The sequence below is a fragment of the Rhineura floridana genome, chromosome 7 (genome assembly GCF_030035675.1).
Source record: "Rhineura floridana isolate rRhiFlo1 chromosome 7, rRhiFlo1.hap2, whole genome shotgun sequence".
Lineage (NCBI taxonomy): Eukaryota > Metazoa > Chordata > Lepidosauria > Squamata > Rhineuridae > Rhineura > Rhineura floridana.
Genome location: NC_084486.1, coordinates 129,485,577 through 129,500,909, shown reverse-complemented (window position 1 = coordinate 129,500,909; position 15,333 = coordinate 129,485,577). Strand labels below are relative to the sequence as shown.

Below are 15,333 nucleotides of genomic sequence, written 5' to 3'. Positions count from 1 at the left end.
TCGATCTTAGCCTCTAGGGGTTTGACACAATCCTGCCCCACCCTGTGTCCCAAATACACAACTTCTCCCAGACCAAATTGACATTTCTGCGCTTTGATGGTTAGTCCAGCGGCCTGCAGTCGCTGTAAAACAATTCTCAAATGGTTCAAATGCGACTTCCAGTCAGGGCTAAAGATGGCCAGATCGTCCAGATACGCACAAGAAAATTCACCTAGGCCATTAATCACAGAATTAATAAGCCTCATGAACGTGGCTGGGGCATTTCGAAGTCCGAATGGGAGAACCTTGAACTGGAACAAGCCCATATGCGTGACAAAAGCAGATTTCACAGCAGCGTCCCCATCTAGAGGCACTTGCCAATATCCCTTAGTTAAATCCAGTGTAGTGATGTATTTTGCTGCTCCCAGTCTTTCTATTAAATGGTCCATCCTAGGCAAAGGATACGGATCCACTTGGGAAATCTGGTTCAGCTTCCTGTAATCCACACAGAACCGCACTTCATTAGCTTCCCGTTTAGCCACTAGCACAATAGGGGAGGACCAGGGACTAGTAGAGGGTTCAATAACTCCCATTTCCAGCATAGCTTGGATTTCCCTCTCTACCACTTCTGCATTTCGTCCTATAACTCTGTACGGAGAAGCTTGCATAGGGGGATGATCCCCGGTGTTAATGGAATGAATAGCCAAGTCAGTTCTTCCAGGCTTACTGGAAAACATAGGTTTAAAGTCCATCAGGATTTGAACTAATTGCCTTCGTTGCTCCTGAGTCAAACCTTCGGGCAGGGTAATTTCAGTTATCCCCCCTGCTTGTTGACTCTCTGTAACCAAATCCAAAGAATCCTCTGCAAATTCACACGCCTTGGTACAGGCCATAATTAAATGTCTATTAGGAGGCTCAGATTCCTCCGCTGGTAATAAACCAGCCGAGTTAACTTCTGTTTTGCTTTTACAACCTTGAAGGCTTTCCTTCCTTTTTAGAACAGTCTTAGTTCCTTGAGAGCCAACAGGCGGCACTTTACATTCCATCAGCCCCCCTCCCCTGGGCTGCAAAAGCGAACTTTCTTTCTGTGGCTTAGGCAAGCACACAGCCCGTTCCTTTAAAGCCTTAGCTTCTCTCCCACTACCTTTCCAGGTGTCTAACAAAACTTGAGACTTAGCAAGAGCATCCCTCTCCGCCCTACGTTCAGTCTCTTTATGGTGCAGGAAGAGCAGGTCTGTTCCTATCAAAACGTCCCACAAACTGTTGGTTGAATGAACTAGAACTCTATGGCGCCCAGTCCAATTCTTGTATGAAAGCACTAGCTCGGCCACACGAGCTTGCACAGCCCTGGGTCCATAAGCCGTGACAGTCACTTGTAAGTCAGGGACATATTGCTCTGGTTTCACCAAGTGTTCAGCAACACTGGAGAGCTCTGCGCCCGAATCTACCCGTCCCATGACCTGAATACAGTTAACATATATGGGTTCTGAAAACTGCGTTTGAACCCATTCCTTGCATTCCGATGAAAGAGGTTCTGGACAGTCCCTCCCTTGCAGCAAACCATCCTTTTCTTCTCCCTCTTGGCCCCCGGATATATTTTGTACAACACTCACCGACAGGGCTTTAACAACTGGTCCACGAGGGGTCTCAGGACGGTCTTGTGAATTTGGGGCAGAAAATACAAACTCCGATTCTGCTCCTTCATTCTCCTCGGCTGACGACCATGAAGAAAGTTCAGGAGGTTCCGCTCCAGGGGACGTTAAGTCTCTCACGCGTGCAACTGGAGCAACCTTTGGGTTCTTCCTTCCAGCAGGATTGGGCTTAGACAAGGTTTTAGAACAGGAATTAGCTTTATGTCCAACTTGCCCACATTTAAAGCAGATTATTTCTCCACGGGGCTTCTCTTGCAATGCAGCCTCGGGCCGGGCGGAAGGCACTTTGAAGTAGCCAGCAGGCCCCCCTTTCTCTTCCTTCGCCGGTTGCCCTGGTTTCTGCATACCTGCGGTCTCTCGCCTCAGCGGTTTCACAGGAACGTACTCCGGTCTCCGAAACAAAGTATACTTTTCTCCAGCTCTGTTTTTAAACATACGATCTGCTAGCATGCCTGCTTCAGTCAGAGAACGGGGCTGCTGGTCTCTGACCAGAGCCATCAAATCTCGAGGGAGGCGTCTGTAAAACAGTTCTTTTGCAAACAGATCTAAAACCTCCTCTCGGGTTACAGCCTCGGCTGTGTCAGCCCAACGTTCCACATTTCTGCCCATCCGTGCAGCAAAGGCTGAGAAGCTTTCCCGAGACTTCTTCTGGTCTGTTTCTAAATGCCGAAAACAATCCTCTGAAGTTAGCGCAAAGTGAGACTTGGCTACAGCATAAAAGTAGTCAAAATCATCGGCATACTCCAGTGGCAAGGAGTTCAACAGTTCTCTCAACTCGCCTTCAGCATTAATGCGTAAAGCACTCATCCAGTACTTTTTAGGTACACCTTGATCTCTACAAGAGTGAGCAAAAACTTGGAAGAAGGTAAAAATGTCATCTGTCTCACGAAAAGTCGGAAAGGATTTTTTATGGAGGTCTGGTCTTCCTCCTCGCGGTTGTTGCATCTCACGAGCAAAGCTTTCCCTACTCCGGCGATCTTCCTCCATAGCCTTGAACTGCAGGGACAACAGCTTCATTTGCTTAGCCAGGTAGCGCTGCATGCTCCTAGGCAGCTCTTCCTCATCCAAATCTGATTCCTCCTCATCTTCGCTATCCTCAGTTTGCTTAGACACGAACTCCTTGTCATCCACAGAAGGCTGAGGTATAAACGACAGAGCAGCAGCGCCTTCTTCCAGCTGAACAAGCTGACTAGGCAACGCAGTGTCTGCCAGGAGCACATCCTCGGCTCCATTCTTTTGAGATCTGGTTTTTATCTTTTGCGACATTCTGCACTAACCTTACTACCCAAAGTAACAAACAATTGTGTCAGAAGTCTCTTTAAAATTTACAACTTGCTGCAATGCACTTATCTCACACAGCGTGTTCACTTAAGAGCAGGAATGGCTTCGATCCCACCGCTGCCACCATGTCATGCCCGCCCGACCCTCAGGGTCTCGGGAACATGCATCAGGCTCAGACCCCCACCCTTAGGGAAATGAGACTGGAACCGAAAAGCTATTACTTCACCCCTGCCAAGGCTGTGTACGCTCACAACAACCCTGCAAGGTAGAAGGTAGGCTGCCACCACCCCTGTATACTGGTCCACTCAGAGCCAGGGGATCTCTGAGCCCAGAAGGTATATAAAACCAAGGTCCTAAAAGGCAAGAGTCACAGTTACACTCCTTGCCAGGCACCTCTGGTTTAACACTTAAAATCCAAGCTTTTAACTTCTTAACCCTCTTTGGTAGTGAGTGACTGAGGTTGGGTCAAAACACTGAATTTAGAACCACCCCTTCTCTCAAATGAACACACCAGGTTAAATAGAAGTAGCTTTATTAAAATATATAAGTGCACATATCATATAGCAGCAAGTAATCCTTTAAGACCATTCACCCAACAGGGGTTTAGGTTCTTACAAGAGAATTCATACACACAACAAGAAAATAATAAACTAGCTCACCTAACTACTTACATACGAGGTAGTTGGTTGCGTGGCACCTCTCCTAAGAGAGATGGATGTTCAACATAAAGCAATGGAACCAGACATAGGTTGCCTTCCCATAAGCAACCCCAGGAACCATAAGGCAGAAAAGGTTTGGAACTCTGGTGCCAGTCAGCATAGGCAGAGAACAGAGAACAAAAGCTGTGGGTCCCCAGCCCTATACTTAAGGGAAAAAGATCCTAACGGTCCAAGATTAATTGACCAATCAGGAACTGACTGATGTAACTTTCTTCTCGATGTTTCTCACATTTTCGCGCCTTCAGGCCCCCCTCCCAACGGTGTTTTCCAACTGCATAGGCCAAGGATGACCTTGGGTGCCAGGCACTGGCTAATCAACAAAGATAAACAGGTGCAGCTTGTTAAGGCTTCTTCTAACCGTCTTCAGCTGGGAAAATGAAACTTAACTTTACAAATTGGCAAGGCCTGTCCTTTCTGACTATAACCATCTCCCAGAGTCCCTTACTGGAACCAAAGTGTTGTCATCAGATTTCTAATAACTCATGACCATTACAGGTTCATGACAGCAACAATGTCAAACACTTAAAACAAATGAAAAACAGTCAAAACGAATTACAGTCAGGAGATCAAGGTAGATCCCAAAATAATGGGGGGGGGGGTCAGACAGGGAGGGACAGTGAAAAAAGCAGATAAGAGAAAAATCAGCTCATTTGAAATGTGGTGTTGGAGGAGAGCTTTGCAGATACCATGGACTGCAAAAAAGACAAATAATTGGGTGTTAGGACAAATTAAACCAGAACTATCACTTGAAGCTAAAATGATGAAACTAAGGTTATCATACTTTGGACACATCATGAGAAGACATGATTCACTAGAAAAGACAATAATGCTGGGAAAAACAGAAGGGAGTCAAAAAAGAGGAAGGCCAAACAGATGGATTGATTCCATCAAGAAAGCCACAGACCTGAACTTACAAGATCTGAATAGGGTGATTCACGACAGATGCTATTGGAGGTCGCTGATTCATAGGGTCGCCATAAGTCGTAATCGACTTGAAGGCACATAACAACAACAACAGACAGGGATGGAGTATCCACTTGGGCAGACCATCAGATTTGTGCTATGTTTTTGTAGAGGGGAATCTGAGCCAGGTTCACTCTGCCAACAAGCATGGGACATAGCTCAGTGGCAGAGCATCTGCTTTGGATGCAGAAGGTCCCAGGTTCAATCCCAGCCATCTCCAGGGAGGGCTGGGAAAGGCCCGTCTGAAACCTTAAGGAGCTGGACTATCATCTATATGGCAGATGTTGCTGGACTAGATATTTAGATCAGGCTTTTCCAAGTTTTGGGTCCCCATATGTTGCCTGACTACAATTCCCATCATTCCTGACCATTGGCCATGCTGGCTGGGGCTGATAGGAGTTGCAGTTCAGCAGCATCTGGGGATTCAAAGCTTGGTCAATGCTGATCTAGATCACGGATGGGGAACCTGCAGCCCTCTAGATGTTGTTGGACTCCAGCTCCCATCAACCCCAGACAGCATGGCCAACCGTCGGGGATTATTGTAGTTGTAGTCCAACAACATCTGGAGCTGCACTGGTTCCTAGACAGTGCGGTGGCAAGGAAATCCAAGTTGCTGGATATCCTGGAGCAAGTCACTTTTTATCTCCCCACCTTGAGCTACCTCACAGGTTGAACCCCAAGCTCAGCCATAGCCAAGCGGTAGAGCAGCACATGCTGGACCTGTAACTGGTCCCAGGTTCAATCTCTGAGTAGCGCTGAGGGGACAGCCCTGCCTGAAACCCTGGGGAGCTGCTGCCAGTCAGTGTAGACAGTGCTGAGCAGAGTAGACAACACTGAGCAAGTATGGAACAGTGGCCTCAATTGGTGCAAGGCAGCTTCCTGTGTAGGCAGATCAACACACCCTATGCAATGCAGATAAAAGCAGAGCCCCTTTTTCTCATTGCTGCCAGGGTCTGTGATTTTCATGCCGGATCATCATCAAGTGGCACTTCTGGTGGGCTGAAGGTGGCTCCACTTGGCTGTCTCTCACGGCTCCCCGACTTCCGGAAGTCCTCTGAGTCCTCCCATTCCTCGACCACAATAGCCAGAGAACCAACTCTGGTTTCTAGGAACTCTGACTTATCTGCACAACTGGTCCGCAGCAGATCTCCAAAACGGCAGACTTCCCTTCGCCCCCTCCCTCTCCAAAGCCAGCTTTTTGTTTTTTTAAGAACCTGGATATGTCCTTTTTATCCTCACCCACCCACCTCCTTCGTGCCATGTAGTTGCCAGCCTGAGGCTGGGATCCGTAGCTGCCCTGATCTGTCCTTTGCGCCTCGCTCTCCCTTGGCACCACACAAGGGATCCGCCCACCAGTACCCCCCCTCTCTCGATGCATTGGGCAAGAAAAGGATACAAGCAGGCAAGGCACTGAAGGCTGATGTCCCACCTCCGGTGGACTCCAGAAGGCTCCCGGCTGAGGTTCCCTTCCTCGCCGAAGAAAGAGCGAGGTGGAGAAAGCCAGGCGTCCAGATGCACCAGGCCATCCAGTCCGCGGGATCCGGCTCGCCCAAACCTCCTTCCTGCCGCTTCGGAGGGCGCCACGCGATTGCCCTTGGAAACGTAAGGTGGCGGCGGCGGCGGCAGCAGCAGCAGCAGCAACGCCGTGGTGGGCAGGGCAGGGCGCGAGGCGGTGCGCTTTCGCCTCGGAGGCGCCATGCCCTGCTTGGCTGATGCGCACCCAGCGCTCCGGTCTCTGATGCGGCTCCCCTTTGCCCTGCTCTCTTCCCGCCGCCTCTCCGCGACGTTTCGAGAAGCAGCCGCCGCCGCAGCCGCGAGACACCAGCCTCGACTAAAGGATTACAGCGACCAAGCCGCCGCGTTGGGCTGACGAGGGGGGTGCGAGTGTGTGCGAGAGAGACAATCTCAGCGACCGCGCGGCGCGGCTGAAATGGAGGCGGCGGGTCAGCAAGGCTGACATGGACCCGGGACACGCTCCGCGGCCCGCTGTCGGGCTTCACGAGCCGCAGCCGCTTCGGGATGGCGTGGAGGACGGAAGGAAAGAGCTTCGTCCTTGGCTTGCAAAGCCGCGCCACCTGGGGAGACCCAGCAGTGAGCTCCGCCTCGCCGCCAACCCGGCGTGGACCTTAGGTATTTCCTGCCCTTCCTGTTTGGCTCCTTCACGCGCGCGCCCCGCGGCCTGGCCGAGGAATGAGGGACGATTGCGGGATTTTTGCCTCTGTGTGTGTGTGTGTGTGAGAGAGAGAGAGAGAGAGAGAGAGAGAGAGAGTAAAATGAGATGTGGATACATTTTTATTCTTTTCATTATTTTGACGTTGCTGGGTTGTATTTGGAAAGCAAGCCTCCAAGAAGGATCCGGAAGAAAGAACCTTATAATAATGACGAACCGATGTTCTCATTTATATTTATAGTCCCACTTTCCCCCCATTGCTGTAGAGTCTTCCTTTGATCTCCTCCCCCGCCCCCGACTCCGCAAACATCCCACGGATCCCCCGCCCCCGCGATCCGCGGGCTTTGCACTGTTATCCGTTAACCGTAATGAACGAGGAGACCCGCTTCCATGTTGCCAGAGGACTTGTTATTGCCAGCGGCCGCGCTGCCGGCGACGGGAGATAGGTCAAGGTGGTTGCGGGCTGTGCGTGGGGAGGGGGAGAGTCTCGGGTGGTCCCTTGTCGGGGTTTCCTAACAGAACCGGAGTTGAGGCGAAGAGGCACGGTGCGTTCTCTGGTCCCTTGGCGACCTCGCCGATCTCTAACTCGCCACTCATGTTTGTAGCAGAATCCCGTTCCAGCTGCTGCTGCTGGTGGTGGTGGTGGTGGGCGAGGGTGGAGGGGAGTTGAGGAGGAGGATGGTGTGTTCCTTCCAGGGAAAAGCGGGCGCTCTGCTGTCGCCAAGGGACATCTAAACCTGCGGCCTGCCAGCCCCAACTCCCCCACCCACACACGCACACACCTTCCTCGAGGCAAAGATCAGGAAGGAGCCGTCCAAACCCGACGTGACAACCCCATCCCTCCATCCCTTCCCTAAGTGAAGTAGATTTACAAAAGACATTTAAAAATACAATAAAATCTGGAGGTATTCCTTTAGCAAGTGCCTGGTTTCTGAGAGGTGTGTGTGTGTGTGTGTGTGTGTGTGTGTGTGTGTGTGAGAGAGAGAGAGAGAGAGAGAGAGAGAGAGAGAGAGAGAGACTTTGAAGGCAATAGGAAAGGGGGCCCAAGCAACCCATCAGCTTCAAGGGAACTTGAGGAAAACACTATCAAGTTAGTCCTGGGAAAACTAAGTAGCAGCCTTCCATTGCATCTATTAGCATGGGAGGTTCCTGTGTTAGGGAATCTTTTTCTGCGCTCTAGAGTAGACAGGAATCATTGTTCTCTGTGGTCCCCCAAGTATGTTCTTTTTTAACCCTTTCCTCCCTCCTTTCTTCAGAAAGAGAGTTGACTCCGCTTACCCTTTAAGATTTTTTTTTTGCATGTGTGTGTGTGTGTGTCTTTTATCTTGGATCCAGGCAGAAACTGGGGCATAGGTTTTTCTTCTCTTGAATCAGACAGCAGATCAAAGCCGATAGTGGGGCTGGGGAGAGAGAAAGTGAAATAAAATGGGGGGGGAGAAGGAGAGGCAGGTGAAATGAGGAGAGGGTGGTGGCAATGAAGGGGTCAAATCCTGCCCCTCTTTTTTCCCCTCCCCCTCACTGGAAAGAAAAGATGCAGAATGGTCCCTTGTGGCTCCAACACTTGGCTAGGAGCTTTAGAGAGGAGGGGAGGGCGGAGGGAAGCTGGAAAGAAATAAGCGCCTGTTGGATGTTGTAGGGGTGGACTGAAGCCTTCTTCAGCTGCCACGGGGTGGGGGGGGAAGAGTAGAAAGACAAGGGGGGAGGATGGGAAAGGAAGAGGGTGAGGATATTCTCCAAGTTCCCCCCAGCTGCCCTTTCCTTTACCTCTGCTGCTGGGACAGGTTTAGGTTTGATGGAGAACTGCAGGGAAGGCTGGGGAGGTCTAAAGGGAGCATTGTCCCTTGGAAGCCAGCAGTGCAAGGAGGATCCTTCTTGGCTCTGTGGGAGAGGGGTGGGTAGATCCTCTCCCCTTAATGGCTGTAGCTCTCAAGGATTTGCTGGAATTGGCACACTTGGTGGCCCAGGGGACATTCCTCTGTTGTTATTCTTTTCTCCTGTATAGACTTCCCCCCCCCAGAGGGGGCGGGCAAGCAGGAGACCACCACCCACCATCACTGGGATTGCTCCTCTTGTGGCCTCTCCTCCTTTCTCAATCATCTCGGATTCCCCCGCTCCTGTTCCCCCAAATAACTCATCTTCTTCTTCCTCCTCCTCTGCCTCCTCCTTACAAAAGAGAGAAACAGGAAAGAGGGGTGGAGAAGCAAACCCTGTATAGTCAGGGCTTCCCAGGCGTGCCTCCACCCCCCCCCGCACCTAGTGCCAAGAGCATCCTCCTACATTTGTTCCCCTTTCTCCAAGCTTGGATTCATGACATTGGAGAGGGGAGGAAGCCTGATCCAGGGGCAACAGCGCACTCACGCACGCACGCACGCACACACACACACACATACGAAAGGAAAGAAGGAGTGAAAGAAAGAGAAGCTCCAGCCTGAGTCTCCTGCCGTAGACCTTCCCTCTCTCCTTCCTCCAGGATGAGCTGGTGGTACCCAGAGAAGGCAGCAGCAGTGGGAGCAGCAGATCTCGGAGCCTGCAGCAGCCCCCTTTGCCTCCCTCCTCCATTGACTGTGCCAAGCAGCATCTCTGCATCCTAAAGAACCTCATTGCATTCCTAGCACGTTGCATCTTTGCTTGCTTCTCTTCCCCCCCCCTTTCCTTTTGCTTCAGCCCTCAGCAGGAGTATAGAACCAGAACACAGAGAGAGAAACCAGCGATCCTTATTTTATTTTTAAAAGCCTTTGAAAATTATATATGTAGATATATATATATATATATACATATATATATATATATACATTTCCAAGTGGGTTTGGCTATTTTTTTATCTCGCTCCAAATGTGCTAAAACAGATCTCTCCTTCTTCAACCCGGTAAGTACAAGCTCTTTCTGGATCTCTCAGTCTCTTTCCCTCCCCCCCCTTTCTGCCTGGGTACAGCATCTCTTTCTTTTTTAATGCAGAAGAGAGAAAAAGAACTTAAGCAGCTTGCCTTTTTATCTGTCTATCTATCTATTCCAAACAGCCAGACAAAGAGCAAAATAAGATCTCTCTCCTTCCTCTTTCCTCATTCAAATTGTATCTGGCATTTTCCTTCCCATGGGTCCCCCAATTTCTTTCCTTTGTAATTGATCCCTGGTTTGATTTTTTTTAAAAAAAATACTCCTATCCCCCCATTTCTTTTTCCTAACTAGGTTCTTTTGCTATTAAGGATTTTCTTTTTGCCTAATGGGGAAGTAGGAATTCCCTTCCCCTGCATGGGTGTGTTGGGGAGGGGGGTGAGAGAGTGGAAGATAATCCATATCTGTACAGCTCCTTTGCTAGGAAGAGAACAGAACTAAATACCAGGACTCTGGCAAAACGTTTGAATGGGCAGCCGCAAACAGAGCTGTAAAGCCATCGTTGTCAGGATTCATAGTCTTTAACAGTGATTTATTCTTCTGTGTTGGAATGACCTGGGGGATGGAGTCAAGAAGATGAAAGACCCCCACCACCACCCCAGCAGAGGAGGTTGTAGGTCGTGGGAATCCAGTTGTCTCTCCAAGTGGATTCTTTTGTGAGCTGTTACTGTAAAGCAAGTGTTATTTTGCCTTTGCTATGTGTAAAGGTATTTTTTCCCTTACTTTTGCTCTTTCTCCCATCTCTTCCTTTCTCCTGGTGGATCATCCTTGGATGGTCCTACAGGCACAAGACACCAAATTCAAAGCCCCCACCGTCACCACTGCCGCTCTGCTCCATCACCAGTCCTTTCAATCCTTGGCCCTCCACTGTCACTTCCCCCTTGTTTCTCTGGATGGGAGAGGCATGTGTCTCCCAAAGATTAATCATCTCTAAATGCTTTAATCAGCTGAAATGACTAATATGGAGTATGCATTTATCAGATACTATACCAGTCATGTTAATCCATTTTGTGTGCTTGGGAGAGAAGAGGCATTTGTTTGTTTTCTTTGTTTTTTCTTCTTCCCTATTTTGAGGCGAGCATTGCAACTCACTCATGTATAGTGATAAAATTTCAGTTATGGATATTTCTACATGGAACAAGGATATTGGGACCTTGTTCGTCCCCATTTCCTTAAATAACGGCTGCATCATACAATTAGGCAAGCGGGGTATGCCGCCACTGAGATCGAATAACTTCCAAGTTAAATGTATGTGTGTATGACTGTACCTGTATCTGTGCCAGATAAAAATCTCTACCCTCTGCCTCATCTCCTTTCTCTTGTAATTGGTGCAGGTGTCGAGGTAAGACTGAGATTGTGTCCACATGCTTCCTAAACATTGCTTGTCTCTGGGTTGAAAAAAATGTTTACAATGTAGGCCCTGTAGGTTCATTTGCTGCTTTTCATGATGGTGTCATTCACTAAACATCCTATAAGAGGGGTGGGTGGGATGGGGAAGAAAAGAAGGCCAGCGCATGATTAAATGTTTCAATATCACTCAAGTCAAAAACCAGGGAAGGTTCTGAATAGCAACACTAGAGATTGCTTTTTTGAATGAACTTTCAAACAACCTCATAAAACCCCATCAGATAGTTTATGTATAGATATATCTCTGTATAAAAATAGCCTGATAAAATGCTGATCTACTGTAATCCATTTGTCTTTTAATTTCTTTTTCAGTTTTGTAATCCATCGCAACCATGAAGTCTCCAACGGCAGATCTGCCCCGTAAAAGGAGGATGTTGTGGATTATTCTTCTAAGCACAATTGCCGTAGCATGGACTACCCCCATCCCTTTGATAGAGGACTCGGAGGAAATTGAGGAGCCTTGCTTCGATCCCTGTTACTGTGAAGTCAAAGAAAGCCTTTTTCATATACACTGCGACAACAAGGGATTTATAAATATTAGTCAGATAACGGAATCCTGGTCGAGACCTTTCAAACTTTACCTGCAGAGAAACTCCATGCGGAGATTATACACCAACAGTTTTCTCCACTTGAACAATGCTGTTTCTATTAACCTTGGGAACAACGCACTACAAGACATTCAGACGGGAGCCTTTAATGGGCTTAAAATCCTGAAGAGGTTGTACTTGCATGAGAATAAATTAGACATTTTCAGAAACGATACTTTCCTGGGTTTGGAAAGTCTGGAATATCTGCAGGCAGATTACAATGTCATTAAGCGGATTGAAAGTGGGGCATTTCGAAATCTGAGCAAACTTCGGGTCCTGATCTTGAACGACAACCTTATCCCCATTCTTCCCACCAATTTGTTTAAGTCGGTGTCCTTAACTCACTTGGACTTACGTGGAAACAGGCTGAAAGTGCTTTCCTACCGAGGGATGTTGGACCATATTGGCAGGAGCCTGATGGAGATCCAGTTGGAAGAGAACCCTTGGAACTGTACTTGTGATATTGTTCAGCTGAAGAGCTGGCTGGAGCGCATCCCTTACACTGCCCTTGTGGGAGACATAACCTGTGAGACCCCTTTCCACTTCCATGGTAAGGACCTGAGGGAAATTAAGAGAAGTAAACTCTGTCCAGTGCTGTCTGACTCAGAGCTGGTCAGCATTGGTGCCCCTCAGTTGCCCTCAAGCAAGGAGAATGCATGGCCTACTAAGCCTTCTTCCATGTTGTCCTCTTTCCATTTCACTGCTTCCTCTGTCGAATACAAAACCTCCATTAAGCAGCCCAGACCCACGAAACAGCCCAGGGCACACAAACCACCCCCTACTCCTCGAGGCCTATACCCTGCGCCGAACCAGCCTCCAATTGCTGGTTACCAGACAAGGCCCCCAATCCCCATCATATGCCCTACCGGCTGCTCCTGTAGTTTGCACATCAACGATTTGGGCCTGACAGTCAACTGCAAAGAAAGAGGGTTCCACAATATTTCAGAGCTCCTGCCCAGACCTGTCAATGCGAAGAAGCTGGTGCTGAGTGGAAATTTGATACAGAAAATTTACCGTTCAGATTTCTGGAACTTTTCTTCCTTGGATCTCCTGCATCTGGGGAACAACCGGATCTCCTATGTGCAGGACGGGGCTTTTGTTAACCTGCCCAACCTGAAGAGTCTGTATCTGAATGGCAATGACATTGAGAGGCTGACCCCAGGCATGTTCAGGGGTTTGCAGAGTCTGCATTACCTGTATTTTGAGTACAACCAGGTCAGGGAGATTCAGCCCGCCGCCTTCAGTCTCATGCCCAATCTGAAGTTGCTCTTCCTCAATGACAATCTCCTGAGGAACCTGCCTACTGATGCCTTTGCAGGCACCTCACTGACCAGGCTCAACCTGAAGAACAACAAATTCCTGTACTTGCCTGTGGCTGGTGTGCTGGAGCACCTCAGTGCCATTGTACAAATTGACCTAAAGCTCAACCCGTGGGATTGCACGTGTGATCTGGTGCCTCTCAAGCAGTGGATCGAGACCATTAGCTCCGTCATTGTGATGGGCGATGTCCTTTGTGCCAGCCCAGAGAACCTCACCAACAGAGATATCCGCTCCGTGGAGCTGGAAGTGCTGTGCCCCGAGATGTTGCATGCTGCTGCTGCCTCAGCAGCCCCACCAGCCTGGGGTCACCCTAGCCCCACCAGTCCGTCACCCTATGAGCTCCCCCCGGCTGGAGGAGGCCCAGTACCACTCTCCGTGCTCATCCTCAGTCTACTCGTACTGTTCTTTTCTGCAGTCTTCATTGCTGCGGGCCTTTTTGCCTTTGTCCTACGCCGACGGCGCAAGAAGCTACCCTTCCGGAACAAGCAGCGGCAGGAGACCCTCGACTTAACAGGCATCCAAATGCAATGCCACCATCTCTTTGAGGAAGGAGGAGGTGGAGGAGGCGGGGGAATCAGTGCGTCCCCGGAGAAGGCCCCCCCAGTGGGCCACGTGTATGACTACATCCCACACCCAGTGACCCAGATGTGCAACAACCCCATCTACAAGCCCCGCGAGGAGGATGAAGTGGTGTCAGGGGAGCCTGGGCAACCTGGGGACATACTTTTGGGAGGAGGAGGAGGTGGAGGTGGTGGAGGTGGTGTCTGTGCAGGGGAACAGTTTGCCGATCCCACTAAGGACAGTGGGAGCAGTAGCTGCTACAGGACCTTGCTGGAGAAGGAGAAGGAGTGGAGCCTGGCTGTGTCCAGCTCGCAGCTCAACACCATAGTGACCACCAACCATCACCCGCACTCCCATCCCCCCGGAGGGGGAATTGGCGGGGGACTGCCTCTCATGGGGGAGCTAGCACTGGTGCCGCCTGTCTTCCATCATGAGAAGAACGGTGGGGTGGTGCTATTCCCCCCTAGTGGTGCTGTTCTAGACAGCAGGGACAGGCCGCCCTTAGCCCCTCCGTGCACAGTGGGCTTTGTGGACTGCCTCTATGGTACAGTGCCCAAATTAAAGGAACTGCACGTGCACCCCCCTGGCATGCAATACCCAGACCTGCAGCAGGACGCCAGACTGAAAGAAACCCTCCTCTTCTCGGCTGGTAAGGGCTTCCCAGACCACCACCAAACCCCCCAAAGCGAATACCTCGAGTTAAGGGCCAAACTCCAAACCAAGCCGGATTACCTCGAAGTCCTGGAGAAGACCACTTATAGGTTTTGAAAATGTCTAGCTTTCACAGCCAAATCCCAGACCCACCCCCAGCCACAGCGCCCAGCCCTCCAAGTCCCCATCCTCTGCTCCCCCCTTCCCAAAACCCACCGCATGCTGATACTAGAGGATACCGCTCTGCGCTTTCCCCCTGCCAGACGATGGTTTGGAGGGAAGGCCCTACTCAGATGCTCATGAATCGATAAAGTGCCTTTGCAGACTTTTGCCAGCAGATGTTAATCAATCATTATTTTTTTATACTGAAAAATGGAGACTTTGACTGTGCCATGTTGTCTAAGGTATAAGAATATTATTATAATTAGTATCATGGGGGTTCTTTGCCTCAGTCCTGACAAAGTAAATTCTATGTGTGTCACTCTACACTCTCTCTCTCTCTCTCTTGCAGGCTTTTTTTCTGTTTTTTTTTTTCCTCAAAACAAAAGAAAACATTCTGTTCCGTTCTTTCTTTTTTACATTTAGGGGAGGGAGGTGGATTTTTTTTTTTTTTTTAGAAAGAGACATCTATAGTGGCTTTGTTTATTCTTTCCCTCATCATGGCACAGAGTCTGTACATTTATTTCAAAGAAAACAAAGGTGTGTGTGAGGGGGAAGAACATCATCATCATCACCAACAACAACAAAAATGCAGTTTGCTGCATGTCCGAAAACTGCAGGAGGGGAGGGTCTTTTTCCAAATGTCCTTACTCTCTTGGCTTCTTGCCTCCCTCTCTTTCTGTCTCTCTCTCTCTCACGTACATGCGCACAGGTCCAAATGCTATACTCAGCTCCGAATCCTCAACCCTCTCCGTTCAGCTTCCTTGCCATTCCAATTTGCCTGCACTTCTTCGGCAAGTCCACTCCCCTGCCCACCCACGATGTCAGGGTACCACAGTAATTTCCCTTCTATTTGCAGAAGGGAAGCCACAGCCTTATTGTTCGCATAGAGCAGCCCCCCCCCCTTGCGTGGCTGTCCTACATGAAAGGAAAGGTCATTACCATTGATTAAGTTCCTTTCTGGAGGACAGCTACACTTCTAATTAAAAGAG

At 49.5% G+C, this 15,333-nt stretch overlaps 1 protein-coding gene across 1 annotated transcript; it reads left to right on the top strand.

The window, feature by feature from the left end:
- Positions 1–6,346: 6,346 nt before the first annotated feature.
- On the top strand, positions 6,347–14,771 carry SLITRK3 (SLIT and NTRK like family member 3). Its single transcript, XM_061634494.1, has 2 exons — positions 6,347–6,724; positions 11,376–14,771. Exon 2 carries the CDS (start codon positions 11,396–11,398, stop codon positions 14,297–14,299), a length of 2,904 nt encoding a protein of 967 aa, XP_061490478.1. The 5' UTR covers positions 6,347–6,724; positions 11,376–11,395; the 3' UTR covers positions 14,300–14,771.
- Positions 14,772–15,333: the final 562 nt, after the last annotated feature.